Here is a 20,470-nt window from a genome sequence, read left to right as displayed (position 1 = left end):
CGCTTCTACTATGACATGAAGTAGTTTTTGGTTTCTATAAGAAGTTAGTCTGCATTTTAGGACTTCAAGTGACACTAGGAGAACATAAAAGGACTTTCCATCATATCTTTGGTTATATTTTCTGTTGTCTGTGTTATTTTGGTTGATATTTTGAATGGAGAACGAGGTAAGTTAATGTTGTGTCATGCCACATGTCTGTTGTCTTCTATGATATTTGAATGTGCATAGGCAGCTGTAATTTATGGTTCGGAATGTTGGGCAGTTGGTAAATTGCATGTACAAAAATTAGTGATGGGAAGATGAGGATGTTGAGATGGTTGTGAAAATACTAGAATAGAATAATAAACATTTACATTTATAAACAATTAATTATAGGTTCAATTGGGGATACATTGATGAAAAAATATAAATTGATTTGCTTACTCATAGTCACTAAGCGCTTCTACTATGACATGAAGTAGTTTTTGGTTTCTATAAGAAGTTAGTCTGCATTTTAGGACTTCAAGTGACACTAGGAGAACATAAAAGGACTTTCCATCATATCTTTGGTTATATTTTCTGTTGTCTGTGTTATTTTGGTTGATATTTTGAATGGAGAACGAGGTAAGTTAATGTTGTGTCATGCCACATGTCTGTTGTCTTCTATGATATTTGAATGTGCATAGGCAGCTGTAATTTATGGTTCGGAATGTTGGGCAGTTGGTAAATTGCATGTACAAAAATTAGTGATGGGAAGATGAGGATGTTGAGATGGTTGTGAAAATACTAGAATAGAATAATAAACATTTACATTTATAAACAATTAATTATAGGTTCAATTGGGGATACATTGATGAAAAAATATAAATTGATTTGCTTACTCATAGTCACTAAGCGCTTCTACTATGACATGAAGTAGTTTTTGGTTTCTATAAGAAGTTAGTCTGCATTTTAGGACTTCAAGTGACACTAGGAGAACATAAAAGGACTTTCCATCATATCTTTGGTTATATTTTCTGTTGTCTGTGTTATTTTGAATGGAGAACGAGGTAAGTTAATGTTGTGTCATGCCACATGTCTGTTGTCTTCTATGATATTTGAATGTGCATAGGCAGCTGTAATTTATGGTTCGGAATGTTGGGCAGTTGGTAAATTGCATGTACAAAAATTAGTGATGGGAAGATGAGGATGTTGAGATGGTTGTGAAAATACTAGAATAGAATAATAAACATTTACATTTATAAACAATTAATTATAGGTTCAATTGGGGATACATTGATGAAAAAATATAAATTGATTTGCTTACTCATAGTCACTAAGCGCTTCTACTATGACATGAAGTAGTTTTTGGTTTCTATAAGAAGTTAGTCTGCATTTTAGGACTTCAAGTGACACTAGGAGAACATAAAAGGACTTTCCATCATATCTTTGGTTATATTTTCTGTTGTCTGTGTTATTTTGGTTGATATTTTGAATGGAGAACGAGGTAAGTTAATGTTGTGTCATGCCACATGTCTGTTGTCTTCTATGATATTTGAATGTGCATAGGCAGCTGTAATTTATGGTTCGGAATGTTGGGCAGTTGGTAAATTGCATGTACAAAAATTAGTGATGGGAAGATGAGGATGTTGAGATGGTTGTGAAAATACTAGAATAGAATAATAAACATTTACATTTATAAACAATTAATTATAGGTTCAATTGGGGATACATTGATGAAAAAATATAAATTGATTTGCTTACTCATAGTCACTAAGCGCTTCTACTATGACATGAAGTAGTTTTTGGTTTCTATAAGAAGTTAGTCTGCATTTTAGGACTTCAAGTGACACTAGGAGAACATAAAAGGACTTTCCATCATATCTTTGGTTATATTTTCTGTTGTCTGTGTTATTTTGGTTGATATTTTGAATGGAGAACGAGGTCAATTAATGTTGTGTCATGCCACATGTCTGTTGTCTTCTATGATATTTGAATGTGCATAGGCAGCTGTAATTTATGGTTCGGAATGTTGGGCAGTTGGTAAATTGCATGTACAAAAATTAGTGATGGGAAGATGAGGATGTTGAGATGGTTGTGAAAATACTAGAATAGAATAATAAACATTTACATTTATAAACAATTAATTATAGGTTCAATTGGGGATACATTGATGAAAAAATATTTAAAATGGTGCAGACGGACAGACACAGTTAGAGGAGGTGAAATAATTATGATTAGTGTTGTGAGTTTGTGAGAGGTAGAAATAGCTAAGAAAACTTTATTAAAAACCATGAAAAATGATTTGATGTCTTAGTTTGACTAGATATACTACCCTCGATAAAGGTAATTGGTGGAACAGGATTTGTGCTACATGGTTCAAGTTAGATCTTAGGAGATTATATCTACAAATGCAAAAATAAGAATGTTTAGATGTGTGGAGTTAATAGAAAAAGAGTAGAAAATTTTACATCTGTGAACATTTAGGTGTAGGTCCAATCAAGGATAAATTGACGAAAATTAACTCAAGATGATGAATCATATTCGAAGAGAAATTATAGATGCATTGCTTGGATGAGATGAATTAACGATTGATTAGTATAATGAGCAAAGATAGAGGAATACTTATGTATACTTTATTAAAAACCATAAAATGTTTTGTTGTTCTTAGTTTGACTAGCGATATTGCCCCCAACTGAGTTCAATGGCAGAATAAGACCCATATATCCAACTTCTAATAGTCAAATAGTTTTTGCATTATGACTTATTGTTGTCATATCATATTGGTTTTTTTTCTAGGACACAAAATTTGTCATTTCATCCTTTATTTAAGTTTTGATCAAAATGGAGAAGAAGATACTTGCTTTAAGCGAAGAAATAACACAATGACATATACCAAGTAATGCAATTTTGTTCGGACCGGATGTATTGTCATATTTATCTGTCCAGGCATAAATCAACAATGCACACTCCCTAATTTTCGGTGGTCCACATGCGGTATGGTGCTTATCACTTGTTCCAGGCCCACAGTCCTGGTAATGAGTTTGGACCAGGCAGTAAGCCTGTTTTCTTTGTTTTCTGTGTTGGTGGTATTCCTCTCATCAACCTTATCTGCCATGAGCACCTCCTCATCTTCCTTGGCTGCAGCCTCTTCATCTTGCTTGGTTGTGGTCTCCTCCTCATCTTCCTTGGTTAACATCTCCTCATTTTCCTTGGCCGCCGTTGGCTCCTCCTCCACCACCTCCTCTACTCCTCTGTTTTTTCTGCCACCTTCTCCCTTCTTCTTCTTTGCCTCCTCTCCTCCTCTTCCTTCTATACTTCTTTTCTTCTCCCTTCTGGTACCATGGTACATAACAGCATACCACGAGTCAGTATGTTCATTCATACTAGAACCATAGCGGTGCAGCCAATGACTACCATAGGTCCGTTGCCCAAAATTGTTAGAACAAATATATGAGGAATCGTGAGGATATAGGGAGAGTGCACGTGTTCGAAGCTCCCTTCACTCCACCCAAGAAGGAAAGATGATATCATCTTCACCTCTCCTCGGGTGGAGAGAAGGGATCTCCGATCACCCCTACCTACTTTCTCAACCTTCAGAAATGAGGGAGCCAAACATCTGAAGACCACCGTCTCCCGAGGGAGAACCTATAACCGGAGATATTTCAAACGTGACACGTATGGAAATTACTGCATGTGTGTCACGTATGTGGTGACGTGACACACACAGATCCGTGTCAGGCGTTGCTTGATCCGAAGTGTTCAAAGCACAAAGTATAGGTGTGTCACGTATAGGTGTGTCACCACATACGTGACACGTATGGAAATTACCGCATGTGTGACACGTATGGAAATATGCATGCATGCATTGAAGTGATGATATATGTTGGTGTGCTGCCTGATATCGGAAACCCTAGTTGGCAGGTTGGACAATAGTGTATGCAAGTATGAGATGGAGATAATATATCTTAAATAAGCTCTTTGTAGTTTTCTGAGCACTCAAAGCCAGCAACAAGTAACTAATGTACAGTGTCAGATCTCCCACTGTTTGATCTATAGATGCAAATTAACATCATCTGATTCTAAAGCAGAGATTACTTCATACATCCTATACCAAACAACACACTCCAATAGCAATTTTGGAGGCACTTGTTGAGATTATTTACAAGTACACAAATTTATTAGAAAATTTGTTATTTATTATACATTTCAAGAGCAATTTTAGCAATTAAGAAGAATTATATCCATATACTATGATAATACTTATTATCATTTGACAATAAAGATCATAATCCAAATCATGGAAGAACAAAAGAAATCATATAGGAATAACCTTATCTAAATTCTCAAAATAATGATGAATATGCGACAATTGCTAAGCCAACTGATGTATGATGATGATGATATTACTGTTATAACGAGCTTGTAAATTTGTAATACTGGTTTCAGTTACTTCTTTTCTACTGTAAAAAATAAAAATAAAAATAAGAAATTAGCGCCAATAAATTAAGCTATATATATATATATATATATATAAATGAAAAAAAGGGAAAAAATACGAGCATGATAGCCAATTAGTGATCGTACTACGTGGTGGCCCCCACCACCTTGGGGAGATCTGCGTGTGAGGCAACCCATAAGCCGACGGTCGGGGCCACCTTTTAGCCGAGCTAAATATTCTTTTGTGTCTATCGACACCCAAACAACGTTTACCCACAATGACAACTCACTTATACGTGGGGCCCGTAGAGGTATGGACGCGCCACTTTCTCTACGGGTCTATTGTTTGGTCGAAATTTCACGTGTCACTAGATGCTCAATTATTTCTGCTTCCTTAGCCTTTCGAACATTATCATCCTTTACTCCGGTTCGGAAACTTACCCACGAAAACACCCGACTGATGATTGCAGAGAAAAGTGGGTCCCGCGGGACCGGCAAGTGATGGTGAGAACGGTAACGCTCATGAGTACAGAATAAAAGTACTGCTTAGCTTTAATTTTTCTTTTTATCGGTTCCTTCGTCCGGTAGAGAAGAAACTCGAGAAGAGGGACGGCCGTTCAGGAATCTCGTCGACGGCTTTAGGCAGCTCTTGACGGAACCCTAGATCCGGGAACCGGAAACCCCCAACACTGATGCGGATTCCTCCGCAAGCAATGCTAGTTTTCGTCCCATCATAGTACGTAATCTGTGTCCGGGTTCTCTATTCGGCTTCTTCGTCGCCGGATGATCTCGATGCTTTTTTCTTTATCTTGTTAGCGTATGGTTTATTTGACTGGGGTGAATGGTTTCTTCAACGAAAGATGCGATTTCTTAATCTGATTATGCACAAAGAAAGCAGTAGCGATTCGATCTTTTTTCGTAGGGGATGGTTGATTTGCTTTGGGCAATTGGTTTACGCCACAAGAAAAAAATTTCTTTTTTGACTTTTTCATGTGTCTTGAATGAAAAGGATGCTGACTTCGTTATGTGTTAGATCTGGTTGGACAAAGTATAGCCTGCAGGTTATGATATCCTTTGTTGGGATGTATATGTTTTTTTGCTTTTGTTCGTGCTTCTATGATATGAACAAATCTCTGTTTCTATGAAATGAACAAATTTTGAACCTTCTTCACACTCAGTTCTACCGGACTAAATTTGACTGTTCTACGTACAATCAAGTTGAGATAATATTATTAGTGATCTGAGCTCAAAGGTCATTTAGTATGGCACGTCGTTGCTAGATCAGATGATTAATCTGCCATATTAGCCATTATATGATCTAAGTTGATTAGCATTTTCTCTATCTACATCAAATTAAAGGGTTCTCATGAACTTGAATTTTTGACATGAAGAGTGCAAGAGAATGTTTGATCCTCGTTTTGCACAGAATGTGGGTTTGAGATAATTAAATTTATACTGTTTTCCCTGGTTAATTTATCTTGCTTCCATAGCATTATCAAGTAAGAAAATACGAATAGTAGAATCCATTGTTAGCAGTGATTCAAAATTATCTAGTTGATACTAGAGACTTCAATCTCCATAACATTGGTGTCAAATCAGTCTTCAAAGATATCTAAATAGTGGTAAAGGATCCATGTCACTTACCAAGAAATTAGCAATGAGAGCATGGTGTTGATGTCATATCTGCTATATTTATATTTGTTTTGTTCAATATTATCTGGTAACAAATCGAGTATGGAGAGAACTGATAATGTACTATTGCCATGTGCAAGTAGGGTTGGTGCTCTTTCTTATGTTGCTGAGACATGGTGATAAAACACACAGTACTGGACTATTGTCCTCATCCGACTACCTTTGCAAGTGTTAAAATTTTGAATTCGATTGATATTGGTTGGATATTTTCTCTCTTCTTATTTTGTTAACTTTACTATGAGACACAATAATGCTGCTCATGAGATTCCTAAGTGGAAAGTCAAACAAACCCTTTTATTTTTTACCTAAAAACTTGTTACTGAAGCACCAATGGACTTGTTTGTTCAACGATTTTTACCGGTTGCCATGTACCAGTGTACCATGGTATTGTCTGTTTCATATGCTATGTTGAGCGTGTTAACACAAACTTGGCAATGTCTTTGGCTTGTACGTCAATGGATACATGCCAACCAATATACCTGCAGAACACTGAGCTCCACTTCATAGCTTGCGCGCGGCCGAAGCCTTCCAAACAAACCTTATTATATATTTGAAATAATCAAACTGATTATGATGTATTATATCTCTAGGGAACTGCTCCTGGAGTGGACATTGATGGTAAGTCATCTGTAGGTAAGGAAAGAAGTCCCCTGAAAAGATCCAAAGGAAGTTTAGGTAGTTTAAATATGATTACAGGGAAGAACAACAGCGAGCCAGGTAAATTATCAGGGCAACCAGCCAATGGAGCCTTCTCTCAGAGGTATATCAAAAATAGGTTTGATTGTCATCATTTTATTTACTACATTTAGGACGACACTGTTTGCAAAATATATGTCATCCCTTTTCTAAAAGAACTGATTTTTTGTAGTGGTGAAAGTGGAAGTGAGAGTTCAAGTGAAGGGAGTGATGCCAATTCTCAGAATGTGAGCATCTCTTTCCTTTCCTTTTGTGGGCTTTCTTTCTTTAGTTGTCATCTAATATCACGGTAATAGGAATCTCTTGGTGCTATGGATGTCATTTTTTACCCTTTTTGCAAATGCCTCATTGTATCTTCTCATTCTTCCCTATCGTGCCTAAATTGATTTGCTTACTCATAGTCACTAAGCGCTTCTACTATGACATGAAGTAGTTTTTGGTTTCTATAAGAAGTTAGTCTGCATTTTAGGACTTCAAGTGACACTAGGAGAACATAAAAGGACTTTCCATCATATCTTTGGTTATATTTTCTGTTGTCTGTGTTATTTTGGTTGATATTTTGAATGGAGAACGAGGTAAGTTAATGTTGTGTCATGCCACATGTCTGTTGTCTTCTATGATATTTGAATGTGCATAGGCAGCTGTAATTTATGGTTCGGAATGTTGGGCAGTTGGTAAATTGCATGTACAAAAATTAGTGATGGGAAGATGAGGATGTTGAGATGGTTGTGAAAATACTAGAATAGAATAATAAACATTTACATTTATAAACAATTAATTATAGGTTCAATTGGGGATACATTGATGAAAAAATATAAATTGATTTGCTTACTCATAGTCACTAAGCGCTTCTACTATGACATGAAGTAGTTTTTGGTTTCTATAAGAAGTTAGTCTGCATTTTAGGACTTCAAGTGACACTAGGAGAACATAAAAGGACTTTCCATCATATCTTTGGTTATATTTTCTGTTGTCTGTGTTATTTTGGTTGATATTTTGAATGGAGAACGAGGTAAGTTAATGTTGTGTCATGCCACATGTCTGTTGTCTTCTATGATATTTGAATGTGCATAGGCAGCTGTAATTTATGGTTCGGAATGTTGGGCAGTTGGTAAATTGCATGTACAAAAATTAGTGATGGGAAGATGAGGATGTTGAGATGGTTGTGAAAATACTAGAATAGAATAATAAACATTTACATTTATAAACAATTAATTATAGGTTCAATTGGGGATACATTGATGAAAAAATATAAATTGATTTGCTTACTCATAGTCACTAAGCGCTTCTACTATGACATGAAGTAGTTTTTGGTTTCTATAAGAAGTTAGTCTGCATTTTAGGACTTCAAGTGACACTAGGAGAACATAAAAGGACTTTCCATCATATCTTTGGTTATATTTTCTGTTGTCTGTGTTATTTTGGTTGATATTTTGAATGGAGAACGAGGTAAGTTAATGTTGTGTCATGCCACATGTCTGTTGTCTTCTATGATATTTGAATGTGCATAGGCAGCTGTAATTTATGGTTCGGAATGTTGGGCAGTTGGTAAATTGCATGTACAAAAATTAGTGATGGGAAGATGAGGATGTTGAGATGGTTGTGAAAATACTAGAATAGAATAATAAACATTTACATTTATAAACAATTAATTATAGGTTCAATTGGGGATACATTGATGAAAAAATATAAATTGATTTGCTTACTCATAGTCACTAAGCGCTTCTACTATGACATGAAGTAGTTTTTGGTTTCTATAAGAAGTTAGTCTGCATTTTAGGACTTCAAGTGACACTAGGAGAACATAAAAGGACTTTCCATCATATCTTTGGTTATATTTTCTGTTGTCTGTGTTATTTTGGTTGATATTTTGAATGGAGAACGAGGTAAGTTAATGTTGTGTCATGCCACATGTCTGTTGTCTTCTATGATATTTGAATGTGCATAGGCAGCTGTAATTTATGGTTCGGAATGTTGGGCAGTTGGTAAATTGCATGTACAAAAATTAGTGATGGGAAGATGAGGATGTTGAGATGGTTGTGAAAATACTAGAATAGAATAATAAACATTTACATTTATAAACAATTAATTATAGGTTCAATTGGGGATACATTGATGAAAAAATATAAATTGATTTGCTTACTCATAGTCACTAAGCGCTTCTACTATGACATGAAGTAGTTTTTGGTTTCTATAAGAAGTTAGTCTGCATTTTAGGACTTCAAGTGACACTAGGAGAACATAAAAGGACTTTCCATCATATCTTTGGTTATATTTTCTGTTGTCTGTGTTATTTTGGTTGATATTTTGAATGGAGAACGAGGTAAGTTAATGTTGTGTCATGCCACATGTCTGTTGTCTTCTATGATATTTGAATGTGCATAGGCAGCTGTAATTTATGGTTCGGAATGTTGGGCAGTTGGTAAATTGCATGTACAAAAATTAGTGATGGGAAGATGAGGATGTTGAGATGGTTGTGAAAATACTAGAATAGAATAATAAACATTTACATTTATAAACAATTAATTATAGGTTCAATTGGGGATACATTGATGAAAAAATATAAATTGATTTGCTTACTCATAGTCACTAAGCGCTTCTACTATGACATGAAGTAGTTTTTGGTTTCTATAAGAAGTTAGTCTGCATTTTAGGACTTCAAGTGACACTAGGAGAACATAAAAGGACTTTCCATCATATCTTTGGTTATATTTTCTGTTGTCTGTGTTATTTTGGTTGATATTTTGAATGGAGAACGAGGTAAGTTAATGTTGTGTCATGCCACATGTCTGTTGTCTTCTATGATATTTGAATGTGCATAGGCAGCTGTAATTTATGGTTCGGAATGTTGGGCAGTTGGTAAATTGCATGTACAAAAATTAGTGATGGGAAGATGAGGATGTTGAGATGGTTGTGAAAATACTAGAATAGAATAATAAACATTTACATTTATAAACAATTAATTATAGGTTCAATTGGGGATACATTGATGAAAAAATATAAATTGATTTGCTTACTCATAGTCACTAAGCGCTTCTACTATGACATGAAGTAGTTTTTGGTTTCTATAAGAAGTTAGTCTGCATTTTAGGACTTCAAGTGACACTAGGAGAACATAAAAGGACTTTCCATCATATCTTTGGTTATATTTTCTGTTGTCTGTGTTATTTTGGTTGATATTTTGAATGGAGAACGAGGTAAGTTAATGTTGTGTCATGCCACATGTCTGTTGTCTTCTATGATATTTGAATGTGCATAGGCAGCTGTAATTTATGGTTCGGAATGTTGGGCAGTTGGTAAATTGCATGTACAAAAATTAGTGATGGGAAGATGAGGATGTTGAGATGGTTGTGAAAATACTAGAATAGAATAATAAACATTTACATTTATAAACAATTAATTATAGGTTCAATTGGGGATACATTGATGAAAAAATATAAATTGATTTGCTTACTCATAGTCACTAAGCGCTTCTACTATGACATGAAGTAGTTTTTGGTTTCTATAAGAAGTTAGTCTGCATTTTAGGACTTCAAGTGACACTAGGAGAACATAAAAGGACTTTCCATCATATCTTTGGTTATATTTTCTGTTGTCTGTGTTATTTTGGTTGATATTTTGAATGGAGAACGAGGTAAGTTAATGTTGTGTCATGCCACATGTCTGTTGTCTTCTATGATATTTGAATGTGCATAGGCAGCTGTAATTTATGGTTCGGAATGTTGGGCAGTTGGTAAATTGCATGTACAAAAATTAGTGATGGGAAGATGAGGATGTTGAGATGGTTGTGAAAATACTAGAATAGAATAATAAACATTTACATTTATAAACAATTAATTATAGGTTCAATTGGGGATACATTGATGAAAAAATATAAATTGATTTGCTTACTCATAGTCACTAAGCGCTTCTACTATGACATGAAGTAGTTTTTGGTTTCTATAAGAAGTTAGTCTGCATTTTAGGACTTCAAGTGACACTAGGAGAACATAAAAGGACTTTCCATCATATCTTTGGTTATATTTTCTGTTGTCTGTGTTATTTTGGTTGATATTTTGAATGGAGAACGAGGTAAATTAATGTTGTGTCATGCCACATGTCTGTTGTCTTCTATGATATTTGAATGTGCATAGGCAGCTGTAATTTATGGTTCGGAATGTTGGGCAGTTGGTAAATTGCATGTACAAAAATTAGTGATGGGAAGATGAGGATGTTGAGATGGTTGTGAAAATACTAGAATAGAATAATAAACATTTACATTTATAAACAATTAATTATAGGTTCAATTGGGGATACATTGATGAAAAAATATTTAAAATGGTGCAGACGGACAGACACAGTTAGAGGAGGTGAAATAATTATGATTAGTGTTGTGAGTTTGTGAGAGGTAGAAATAGCTAAGAAAACTTTATTAAAAACCATGAAAAATGATTTGATGTCTTAGTTTGACTAGATATACTACCCTCGATAAAGGTAATTGGTGGAACAGGATTTGTGCTACATGGTTCAAGTTAGATCTTAGGAGATTATATCTACAAATGCAAAAATAAGAATGTTTAGATGTGTGGAGTTAATAGAAAAAGAGTAGAAAATTTTACATCTGTGAACATTTAGGTGTAGGTCCAATCAAGGATAAATTGACGAAAATTAACTCAAGATGATGAATCATATTCGAAGAGAAATTATAGATGCATTGCTTGGATGAGATGAATTAACGATTGATTAGTATAATGAGCAAAGATAGAGGAATACTTATGTATACTTTATTAAAAACCATAAAATGTTTTGTTGTTCTTAGTTTGACTAGCGATATTGCCCCCAACTGAGTTCAATGGCAGAATAAGACCCATATATCCAACTTCTAATAGTCAAATAGTTTTTGCATTATGACTTATTGTTGTCATATCATATTGGTTTTTTTTCTAGGACACAAAATTTGTCATTTCATCCTTTATTTAAGTTTTGATCAAAATGGAGAAGAAGATACTTGCTTTAAGCGAAGAAATAACACAATGACATATACCAAGTAATGCAATTTTGTTCGGACCGGATGTATTGTCATATTTATCTGTCCAGGCATAAATCAACAATGCACACTCCCTAATTTTCGGTGGTCCACATGCGGTATGGTGCTTATCACTTGTTCCAGGCCCACAGTCCTGGTAATGAGTTTGGACCAGGCAGTAAGCCTGTTTTCTTTGTTTTCTGTGTTGGTGGTATTCCTCTCATCAACCTTATCTGCCATGAGCACCTCCTCATCTTCCTTGGCTGCAGCCTCTTCATCTTGCTTGGTTGTGGTCTCCTCCTCATCTTCCTTGGTTAACATCTCCTCATTTTCCTTGGCCGCCGTTGGCTCCTCCTCCACCACCTCCTCTACTCCTCTGTTTTTTCTGCCACCTTCTCCCTTCTTCTTCTTTGCCTCCTCTCCTCCTCTTCCTTCTATACTTCTTTTCTTCTCCCTTCTGGTACCATGGTACATAACAGCATACCACGAGTCAGTATGTTCATTCATACTAGAACCATAGCGGTGCAGCCAATGACTACCATAGGTCCGTTGCCCAAAATTGTTAGAACAAATATATGAGGAATCGTGAGGATATAGGGAGAGTGCACGTGTTCGAAGCTCCCTTCACTCCACCCAAGAAGGAAAGATGATATCATCTTCACCTCTCCTCGGGTGGAGAGAAGGGATCTCCGATCACCCCTACCTACTTTCTCAACCTTCAGAAATGAGGGAGCCAAACATCTGAAGACCACCGTCTCCCGAGGGAGAACCTATAACCGGAGATATTTCAAACGTGACACGTATGGAAATTACTGCATGTGTGTCACGTATGTGGTGACGTGACACACACAGATCCGTGTCAGGCGTTGCTTGATCCGAAGTGTTCAAAGCACAAAGTATAGGTGTGTCACGTATAGGTGTGTCACCACATACGTGACACGTATGGAAATTACCGCATGTGTGACACGTATGGAAATATGCATGCATGCATTGAAGTGATGATATATGTTGGTGTGCTGCCTGATATCGGAAACCCTAGTTGGCAGGTTGGACAATAGTGTATGCAAGTATGAGATGGAGATAATATATCTTAAATAAGCTCTTTGTAGTTTTCTGAGCACTCAAAGCCAGCAACAAGTAACTAATGTACAGTGTCAGATCTCCCACTGTTTGATCTATAGATGCAAATTAACATCATCTGATTCTAAAGCAGAGATTACTTCATACATCCTATACCAAACAACACACTCCAATAGCAATTTTGGAGGCACTTGTTGAGATTATTTACAAGTACACAAATTTATTAGAAAATTTGTTATTTATTATACATTTCAAGAGCAATTTTAGCAATTAAGAAGAATTATATCCATATACTATGATAATACTTATTATCATTTGACAATAAAGATCATAATCCAAATCATGGAAGAACAAAAGAAATCATATAGGAATAACCTTATCTAAATTCTCAAAATAATGATGAATATGCGACAATTGCTAAGCCAACTGATGTATGATGATGATGATATTACTGTTATAACGAGCTTGTAAATTTGTAATACTGGTTTCAGTTACTTCTTTTCTACTGTAAAAAATAAAAATAAAAATAAGAAATTAGCGCCAATAAATTAAGCTATATATATATATATATATATATAAATGAAAAAAAGGGAAAAAATACGAGCATGATAGCCAATTAGTGATCGTACTACGTGGTGGCCCCCACCACCTTGGGGAGATCTGCGTGTGAGGCAACCCATAAGCCGACGGTCGGGGCCACCTTTTAGCCGAGCTAAATATTCTTTTGTGTCTATCGACACCCAAACAACGTTTACCCACAATGACAACTCACTTATACGTGGGGCCCGTAGAGGTATGGACGCGCCACTTTCTCTACGGGTCTATTGTTTGGTCGAAATTTCACGTGTCACTAGATGCTCAATTATTTCTGCTTCCTTAGCCTTTCGAACATTATCATCCTTTACTCCGGTTCGGAAACTTACCCACGAAAACACCCGACTGATGATTGCAGAGAAAAGTGGGTCCCGCGGGACCGGCAAGTGATGGTGAGAACGGTAACGCTCATGAGTACAGAATAAAAGTACTGCTTAGCTTTAATTTTTCTTTTTATCGGTTCCTTCGTCCGGTAGAGAAGAAACTCGAGAAGAGGGACGGCCGTTCAGGAATCTCGTCGACGGCTTTAGGCAGCTCTTGACGGAACCCTAGATCCGGGAACCGGAAACCCCCAACACTGATGCGGATTCCTCCGCAAGCAATGCTAGTTTTCGTCCCATCATAGTACGTAATCTGTGTCCGGGTTCTCTATTCGGCTTCTTCGTCGCCGGATGATCTCGATGCTTTTTTCTTTATCTTGTTAGCGTATGGTTTATTTGACTGGGGTGAATGGTTTCTTCAACGAAAGATGCGATTTCTTAATCTGATTATGCACAAAGAAAGCAGTAGCGATTCGATCTTTTTTCGTAGGGGATGGTTGATTTGCTTTGGGCAATTGGTTTACGCCACAAGAAAAAAATTTCTTTTTTGACTTTTTCATGTGTCTTGAATGAAAAGGATGCTGACTTCGTTATGTGTTAGATCTGGTTGGACAAAGTATAGCCTGCAGGTTATGATATCCTTTGTTGGGATGTATATGTTTTTTTGCTTTTGTTCGTGCTTCTATGATATGAACAAATCTCTGTTTCTATGAAATGAACAAATTTTGAACCTTCTTCACACTCAGTTCTACCGGACTAAATTTGACTGTTCTACGTACAATCAAGTTGAGATAATATTATTAGTGATCTGAGCTCAAAGGTCATTTAGTATGGCACGTCGTTGCTAGATCAGATGATTAATCTGCCATATTAGCCATTATATGATCTAAGTTGATTAGCATTTTCTCTATCTACATCAAATTAAAGGGTTCTCATGAACTTGAATTTTTGACATGAAGAGTGCAAGAGAATGTTTGATCCTCGTTTTGCACAGAATGTGGGTTTGAGATAATTAAATTTATACTGTTTTCCCTGGTTAATTTATCTTGCTTCCATAGCATTATCAAGTAAGAAAATACGAATAGTAGAATCCATTGTTAGCAGTGATTCAAAATTATCTAGTTGATACTAGAGACTTCAATCTCCATAACATTGGTGTCAAATCAGTCTTCAAAGATATCTAAATAGTGGTAAAGGATCCATGTCACTTACCAAGAAATTAGCAATGAGAGCATGGTGTTGATGTCATATCTGCTATATTTATATTTGTTTTGTTCAATATTATCTGGTAACAAATCGAGTATGGAGAGAACTGATAATGTACTATTGCCATGTGCAAGTAGGGTTGGTGCTCTTTCTTATGTTGCTGAGACATGGTGATAAAACACACAGTACTGGACTATTGTCCTCATCCGACTACCTTTGCAAGTGTTAAAATTTTGAATTCGATTGATATTGGTTGGATATTTTCTCTCTTCTTATTTTGTTAACTTTACTATGAGACACAATAATGCTGCTCATGAGATTCCTAAGTGGAAAGTCAAACAAACCCTTTTATTTTTTACCTAAAAACTTGTTACTGAAGCACCAATGGACTTGTTTGTTCAACGATTTTTACCGGTTGCCATGTACCAGTGTACCATGGTATTGTCTGTTTCATATGCTATGTTGAGCGTGTTAACACAAACTTGGCAATGTCTTTGGCTTGTACGTCAATGGATACATGCCAACCAATATACCTGCAGAACACTGAGCTCCACTTCATAGCTTGCGCGCGGCCGAAGCCTTCCAAACAAACCTTATTATATATTTGAAATAATCAAACTGATTATGATGTATTATATCTCTAGGGAACTGCTCCTGGAGTGGACATTGATGGTAAGTCATCTGTAGGTAAGGAAAGAAGTCCCCTGAAAAGATCCAAAGGAAGTTTAGGTAGTTTAAATATGATTACAGGGAAGAACAACAGCGAGCCAGGTAAATTATCAGGGCAACCAGCCAATGGAGCCTTCTCTCAGAGGTATATCAAAAATAGGTTTGATTGTCATCATTTTATTTACTACATTTAGGACGACACTGTTTGCAAAATATATGTCATCCCTTTTCTAAAAGAACTGATTTTTTGTAGTGGTGAAAGTGGAAGTGAGAGTTCAAGTGAAGGGAGTGATGCCAATTCTCAGAATGTGAGCATCTCTTTCCTTTCCTTTTGTGGGCTTTCTTTCTTTAGTTGTCATCTAATATCACGGTAATAGGAATCTCTTGGTGCTATGGATGTCATTTTTTACCCTTTTTGCAAATGCCTCATTGTATCTTCTCATTCTTCCCTATCGTGCCTAAATTGATTTGCTTACTCATAGTCACTAAGCGCTTCTACTATGACATGAAGTAGTTTTTGGTTTCTATAAGAAGTTAGTCTGCATTTTAGGACTTCAAGTGACACTAGGAGAACATAAAAGGACTTTCCATCATATCTTTGGTTATATTTTCTGTTGTCTGTGTTATTTTGGTTGATATTTTGAATGGAGAACGAGGTAAGTTAATGTTGTGTCATGCCACATGTCTGTTGTCTTCTATGATATTTGAATGTGCATAGGCAGCTGTAATTTATGGTTCGGAATGTTGGGCAGTTGGTAAATTGCATGTACAAAAATTAGTGATGGGAAGATGAGGATGTTGAGATGGTTGTGAAAATACTAGAATAGAATAATAAACATTTACATTTATAAACAATTAATTATAGGTTCAATTGGGGATACATTGATGAAAAAATATAAATTGATTTGCTTACTCATAGTCACTAAGCGCTTCTACTATGACATGAAGTAGTTTTTGGTTTCTATAAGAAGTTAGTCTGCATTTTAGGACTTCAAGTGACACTAGGAGAACATAAAAGGACTTTCCATCATATCTTTGGTTATATTTTCTGTTGTCTGTGTTATTTTGGTTGATATTTTGAATGGAGAACGAGGTAAGTTAATGTTGTGTCATGCCACATGTCTGTTGTCTTCTATGATATTTGAATGTGCATAGGCAGCTGTAATTTATGGTTCGGAATGTTGGGCAGTTGGTAAATTGCATGTACAAAAATTAGTGATGGGAAGATGAGGATGTTGAGATGGTTGTGAAAATACTAGAATAGAATAATAAACATTTACATTTATAAACAATTAATTATAGGTTCAATTGGGGATACATTGATGAAAAAATATAAATTGATTTGCTTACTCATAGTCACTAAGCGCTTCTACTATGACATGAAGTAGTTTTTGGTTTCTATAAGAAGTTAGTCTGCATTTTAGGACTTCAAGTGACACTAGGAGAACATAAAAGGACTTTCCATCATATCTTTGGTTATATTTTCTGTTGTCTGTGTTATTTTGGTTGATATTTTGAATGGAGAACGAGGTAAGTTAATGTTGTGTCATGCCACATGTCTGTTGTCTTCTATGATATTTGAATGTGCATAGGCAGCTGTAATTTATGGTTCGGAATGTTGGGCAGTTGGTAAATTGCATGTACAAAAATTAGTGATGGGAAGATGAGGATGTTGAGATGGTTGTGAAAATACTAGAATAGAATAATAAACATTTACATTTATAAACAATTAATTATAGGTTCAATTGGGGATACATTGATGAAAAAATATAAATTGATTTGCTTACTCATAGTCACTAAGCGCTTCTACTATGACATGAAGTAGTTTTTGGTTTCTATAAGAAGTTAGTCTGCATTTTAGGACTTCAAGTGACACTAGGAGAACATAAAAGGACTTTCCATCATATCTTTGGTTATATTTTCTGTTGTCTGTGTTATTTTGGTTGATATTTTGAATGGAGAACGAGGTAAGTTAATGTTGTGTCATGCCACATGTCTGTTGTCTTCTATGATATTTGAATGTGCATAGGCAGCTGTAATTTATGGTTCGGAATGTTGGGCAGTTGGTAAATTGCATGTACAAAAATTAGTGATGGGAAGATGAGGATGTTGAGATGGTTGTGAAAATACTAGAATAGAATAATAAACATTTACATTTATAAACAATTAATTATAGGTTCAATTGGGGATACATTGATGAAAAAATATAAATTGATTTGCTTACTCATAGTCACTAAGCGCTTCTACTATGACATGAAGTAGTTTTTGGTTTCTATAAGAAGTTAGTCTGCATTTTAGGACTTCAAGTGACACTAGGAGAACATAAAAGGACTTTCCATCATATCTTTGGTTATATTTTCTGTTGTCTGTGTTATTTTGGTTGATATTTTGAATGGAGAACGAGGTAAGTTAATGTTGTGTCATGCCACATGTCTGTTGTCTTCTATGATATTTGAATGTGCATAGGCAGCTGTAATTTATGGTTCGGAATGTTGGGCAGTTGGTAAATTGCATGTACAAAAATTAGTGATGGGAAGATGAGGATGTTGAGATGGTTGTGAAAATACTAGAATAGAATAATAAACATTTACATTTATAAACAATTAATTATAGGTTCAATTGGGGATACATTGATGAAAAAATATAAATTGATTTGCTTACTCATAGTCACTAAGCGCTTCTACTATGACATGAAGTAGTTTTTGGTTTCTATAAGAAGTTAGTCTGCATTTTAGGACTTCAAGTGACACTAGGAGAACATAAAAGGACTTTCCATCATATCTTTGGTTATATTTTCTGTTGTCTGTGTTATTTTGGTTGATATTTTGAATGGAGAACGAGGTAAGTTAATGTTGTGTCATGCCACATGTCTGTTGTCTTCTATGATATTTGAATGTGCATAGGCAGCTGTAATTTATGGTTCGGAATGTTGGGCAGTTGGTAAATTGCATGTACAAAAATTAGTGATGGGAAGATGAGGATGTTGAGATGGTTGTGAAAATACTAGAATAGAATAATAAACATTTACATTTATAAACAATTAATTATAGGTTCAATTGGGGATACATTGATGAAAAAATATTTAAAATGGTGCAGACGGACAGACACAGTTAGAGGAGGTGAAATAATTATGATTAGTGTTGTGAGTTTGTGAGAGGTAGAAATAGCTAAGAAAACTTTATTAAAAACCATGAAAAATGATTTGATGTCTTAGTTTGACTAGATATACTACCCTCGATAAAGGTAATTGGTGGAACAGGATTTGTGCTACATGGTTCAAGTTAGATCTTAGGAGATTATATCTACAAATGCAAAAATAAGAATGTTTAGATGTGTGGAGTTAATAGAAAAAGAGTAGAAAATTTTACATCTGTGAACATTTAGGTGTAGGTCCAATCAAGGATAAATTGACGAAAATTAACTCAAGATGATGAATCATATTCGAAGAGAAATTATAGATGCATTGCTTGGATGAGATGAATTAACGATTGATTAGTATAATGAGCAAAGATAGAGGAATACTTATGTATACTTTATTAAAAACCATAAAATGTTTTGTTGTTCTTAGTTTGACTAGCGATATTGCCCCCAACTGAGTTCAATGGCAGAATAAGACCCATATATCCAACTTCTAATAGTCAAATAGTTTTTGCATTATGACTTATTGTTGTCATATCATATTGGTTTTTTTTCTAGGACACAAAATTTGTCATTTCATCCTTTATTTAAGTTTTGATCAAAATGGAGAAGAAGATACTTGCTTTAAGCGAAGAAATAACACAATGACATATACCAAGTAATGCAATTTTGTTCGGACCGGATGTATTGTCATATTTATCTGTCCAGGCATAAATCAACAATGCACACTCCCTAATTTTCGGTGGTCCACATGCGGTATGGTGCTTATCACTTGTTCCAGGCCCACAGTCCTGGTAATGAGTTTGGACCAGGCAGTAAGCCTGTTTTCTTTGTTTTCTGTGTTGGTGGTATTCCTCTCATCAACCTTATCTGCCATGAGCACCTCCTCATCTTCCTTGGCTGCAGCCTCTTCATCTTGCTTGGTTGTGGTCTCCTCCTCATCTTCCTTGGTTAACATCTCCTCATTTTCCTTGGCCGCCGTTGGCTCCTCCTCCACCACCTCCTCTACTCCTCTGTTTTTTCTGCCACCTTCTCCCTTCTTCTTCTTTGCCTCCTCTCCTCCTCTTCCTTCTATACTTCTTTTCTTCTCCCTTCTGGTACCATGGTACATAACAGCATACCACGAGTCAGTATGTTCATTCATACTAGAACCATAGCGGTGCAGCCAATGACTACCATAGGTCCGTTGCCCAAAATTGTTAGAACAAATATATGAGGAATCGTGAGGATATAGGGAGAGTGCACGTGTTCGAAGCTCCCTTCACTCCACCCAAGAAGGAAAGATGATATCATCTTCACCTCTCCTCGGGTGGAGAGAAGGGATCTCCGATCACCCCTACCTACTTTCTCAACCTTCAGAAATGAGGGAGCCAAACATCTGAAGACCACCGTCTCCCGAGGGAGAACCTATAACCGGAGATATTTCAAACGTGACACGTATGGAAATTACTGCATGTGTGTCACGTATGTGGTGACGTGACACACACAGATCCGTGTCAGGCGTTGCTTGATCCGAAGTGTTCAAAGCACAAAGTATAGGTGTGTCACGTATAGGTGTGTCACCACATACGTGACACGTATGGAAATTACCGCATGTGTGACACGTATGGAAATATGCATGCATGCATTGAAGTGATGATATATGTTGGTGTGCTGCCTGATATCGGAAACC

At 35.9% G+C, this 20,470-nt stretch overlaps 1 protein-coding gene across 45 annotated transcripts in view; it reads left to right on the top strand.

Annotated features, from left to right (window-relative positions):
* LOC135646027 (bZIP transcription factor 1-D-like) overlaps positions 1 to 20,470 on the top strand; it is a 71,077-nt gene that overhangs the window by 19,521 nt on the left and 31,086 nt on the right. For 26 of the 45 annotated variants that reach the window (XR_010498951.1, XR_010498959.1, XR_010498965.1 and 23 more), the window contains 4 exons: positions 6,681 to 6,850; positions 6,959 to 7,013; positions 15,636 to 15,805; positions 15,914 to 15,968. Coding sequence is in view for 41 of the 45 variants with exons in the window: in XM_065165155.1 (XP_065021227.1) it covers positions 6,681 to 6,850; positions 6,959 to 7,013; positions 15,636 to 15,805; positions 15,914 to 15,968 (450 nt within the window). In the remaining 4 variants the exon portion in view is untranslated. Of the gene's footprint in view, positions 1 to 1,797; positions 5,135 to 6,680; positions 6,851 to 6,958; positions 7,014 to 15,635; positions 15,806 to 15,913; positions 15,969 to 20,470 lie in introns of those variants that run through there. The other 19 variants (XR_010498967.1, XM_065165201.1, XM_065165253.1 and 16 more) reach the window with 7 other exon arrangements.

Source organism: Musa acuminata, chromosome BXJ1-4 (genome assembly GCF_036884655.1).
Source record: "Musa acuminata AAA Group cultivar baxijiao chromosome BXJ1-4, Cavendish_Baxijiao_AAA, whole genome shotgun sequence".
In the NCBI taxonomy this organism is placed as follows: Eukaryota; Viridiplantae; Streptophyta; class Magnoliopsida; order Zingiberales; family Musaceae; genus Musa; species Musa acuminata.
The sequence above is the reverse complement of the archived record's forward strand: the minus strand, read 5'-3'. Positions and strand labels throughout refer to the sequence as shown.